Source organism: Phacochoerus africanus, chromosome 14, assembly GCF_016906955.1.
Source record: "Phacochoerus africanus isolate WHEZ1 chromosome 14, ROS_Pafr_v1, whole genome shotgun sequence".
NCBI lineage: Eukaryota > Metazoa > Chordata > Mammalia > Artiodactyla > Suidae > Phacochoerus > Phacochoerus africanus.
The window spans coordinates 21487228-21490278 of NC_062557.1; the positions used below are offsets into that span (position 1 = coordinate 21487228).

Genomic DNA, 3051 nt, shown 5'->3' on the forward strand with positions numbered 1-3051 from the left:
CCAAACTCACCGGATGCAACAAAAGCAAAGTCTTGAGGACAATTTATATGTTGAAATCTTTGGATCAGAGAAGAGGAAGACCTCAGAATTAATGCATTGAATACCTCAGCTTAAGAAATTACGGGAAAACAGCAGTATTGCCCACAAACCACAGAAAAGAAAAAAACACTCCAAGAGTGGAGATTAATAAAACAGAAACTAAAGGAAAAACAGTGAAGCGCAACAAAGCCAAAAGTTCGGTCTTTTAAATAAGTGAGCAAGATGGAAAACTCTGGGAATATTGAACCACTAAAAAGAAACAAGACAAAATTAAATCATATTATAAAAGAAAATTTAGGTATAAAATGTAGATTATAGACTTTAACATAGTAAAAATTATTGTAATGATCCATTGCTGTATAACAAGGTATTTATTATTTAAAGTACAGCTATTTACTATATCTCATGTTTCCCAGTCTGAGGAAGGTCACTTCTTTTGTCCCACCTAGTCTGGACTTAGAGAAGACGGTCACAGTACACACAAGGGGTAAAGGATTGGTCTCAAGAACATAAAAATAACTCCCACAGGAGTTCCTGTTGTGGCTCAGTGGGTTGAGAACCAACATAGTGTCTATGAGGATACCGTTCACTCCCTGGCCTGAATCAGTGGGTTAAGGACCCCACGTTGTAGCAAGCTGGGGTGTAGGCCTCAGCCGTGGCTCCCATTCAACACCCCAGCCAGATGCCGCAGGTGCAGCCCTAAAAGGAAATAAAAAAAATAACTCCCATAAATAAGTGAGCATAAGTAACCGAATGGAAACTTGGGTGAAAAATGTGGATAGGAATTTTATCTTAGAAGAAACACAGCCAATAAACATGTGAAAAAAAAATACCCGAAATCCTAAGTAATCCAGAAAAGGCAAATCAACACCTCAACTAGGGTCTAGTTGGTACCACTGATTTGGAAATCAGTTTTAAGTCTGGAAGACAATTGAGAAGTCTGACAATTAGGGACCATGTGATCCACGGACTCTCTTGCCTGTTGGAGTGGGGTGGAGGGAGGTATAAATCTCTAGAAACCAAATTGGGGAGAAAAGAAAGAGAGAGAGAGAGAAAAGAAAGAAAGAAAGAAGAAAGAAAGAAAGAAGAAGAAAGAAGAAAGAAAGAAGAAGAAAGAAAGAAAGAAAGAAAGAAAGAAAGAAGAAGAAGGAAGGAAGGAAGGAAGGAGGAAGGAAGGAAGGAAGGGAGGAGGAAGGAAGGAAGGGGGAGGAAGAGAGAGAGAAAGAAGAAAGAAAGAAAAGAAAAGAAAGACAGAAAGGAAGGGCCGCTGGACTAAGCCATAGCCACAGCAACGACAGATCCAAGCCACGTCTGCCACCTACACTATAGCTCACGGCAAGCAACACTGGATCCTTAGCCCACTGAGTGAGACCAGGGATCAAACCTGTGTCCTCACCTATTCAAATTGGGTTCATTACTGCTGAGCCATGACAGGAACTCTTTGAACCAAACTTTCTAGGGGATCAGCCATGGATGCAAGCAGGGCTGCCATCATCACAGAGGGCATCAGCATCCTGACCCTCTCCGCGCACTGCCCACCTAAGGACAGCCAGAGGAACAAAGCCGAGAAGGGAGAGCTGGACTGACTTCCACGGAGCCAGCCAGAGCCAGGAGCTCATTCCCAGGACCAGGTGATGTCACAGGACCAGATGATCCCTGACTCTCTCGCCTCTGAAGCCGGTTCCTAGGAAGCAGCCCCAATTAAGGGGAAGATCAAAGGGCCATTGGCAGAGGAGGATGTCCTCCTGGACCATCTCCCCGTGCCTACACAAACAACCCATCCAGCAAGGAAAGTCCTGCTTATTGGTCCGAAGAGTGGGGGTCCAGGGTATAAAAGGCCCAGAACGGAAGGAGTGATCCACATCTGAGAAACGCCCCTGGGAACAGGAATCCACCCTCCACCACTGACACCATGACCCAGTCGTGCTGCTCCCCTTGCTGCCAGCCCACGTGCTGTGAGTCCAGCTGCTGCCGGCCTTGCTGCCCCCCAGTTTGCTATGAGGCCACCCCAAACGACTGCTGTCGGACACCTGCCGCAAACCGACCTGTGTGACCACCTGCTGCCAGCCCACGTGCTGTGAGTCCAGCAGCTGTGGACAAACCTGCAGCGGGTCCAGCTGCGGACAGCCCTGCTGCCAGCCCTGCTGCCAGCCCTGCTGCCAGCCCGTTCGCTGTCAAACCACTTGCTGCCAGCCCGTTCGCTGTCAAACCACCTGCTGCAGGACCACCTGCCTCAAACCCACATGTGTGACCACCTGCTGCCAGCCTACGTGCTGTGAGTCCAGCTGTGGCCAGCCCTGCTGCCAGCCTGTTCGCTGTCAAACCACCTGCTGCAGGACCACCTGCCTCAAACCCACCTGTGTGACCACCTGCTGCAGCCCACGTGCTGTGAGTCCAGCTGTGGCCAGCCCTGCTGCCAGCCCGTTCGCTGTCAAACCACCTGCTGCAGGACCACCTGCCTCAAACCCACCTGTGTGACCACCTGCTGCCAGCCCACGTGCTGTGAGTCCAGCTGCAGACAGCCCTGCTGCCAGCCCGTTCGCTGTCAAACCACCTGCTGCAGGACCACCTGCCTCAAACCCACCTGTGTGACCACCTGCTGCCAGCCCACGTGCTGTGAGTCCAGCTGTGGCCAGCCCTGCTGCCAGCCCGTTCGCTGTCAAACCACCTGCTGCAGGACCACCTGCCTCAAACCCACCTGTGTGACCACCTGCTGCCAGCCCACGTGCTGTGAGTCCAGCAGCTGTGGACAAACCTGCAGCGGGTCCAGCTGTGGCCAGCCCTGCTGCCAGCCGGCTTGCGGTGCCGCCGTGTACTGCCGCAGAACCTGCTACCACCCCACGTGCTTCTGCCTGCCGGGCTGCCTAGCCCAGAGCTGTGGCTCCAGCTGCTGCCAGCCTTGCTGCCGCCCTGTCTGCTGCCAGACCCCCTGCTGCCGCCCTCGCTGTGTGTCCACCTGCTGCCAGCCCTCCTGCTGCTGATCCCCTGGCCTAAGAACCACTCTCTCACAAA

General features: G+C 51.9%; 1 protein-coding gene across 1 annotated transcript; it reads left to right on the forward strand.

Annotated features, from left to right (window-relative positions):
- Nucleotides 1–1851: 1851 nt before the first annotated feature.
- Nucleotides 1852–3051, forward strand: LOC125114631 (keratin-associated protein 9-1-like). The gene is given in 3 exon segments (XM_047758018.1): nt 1852–2013; nt 2064–2413; nt 2416–3051. Coding segments are annotated over 3 exon segments (1017 nt in total). The 5' UTR covers nt 1852–1951; the 3' UTR covers nt 3021–3051.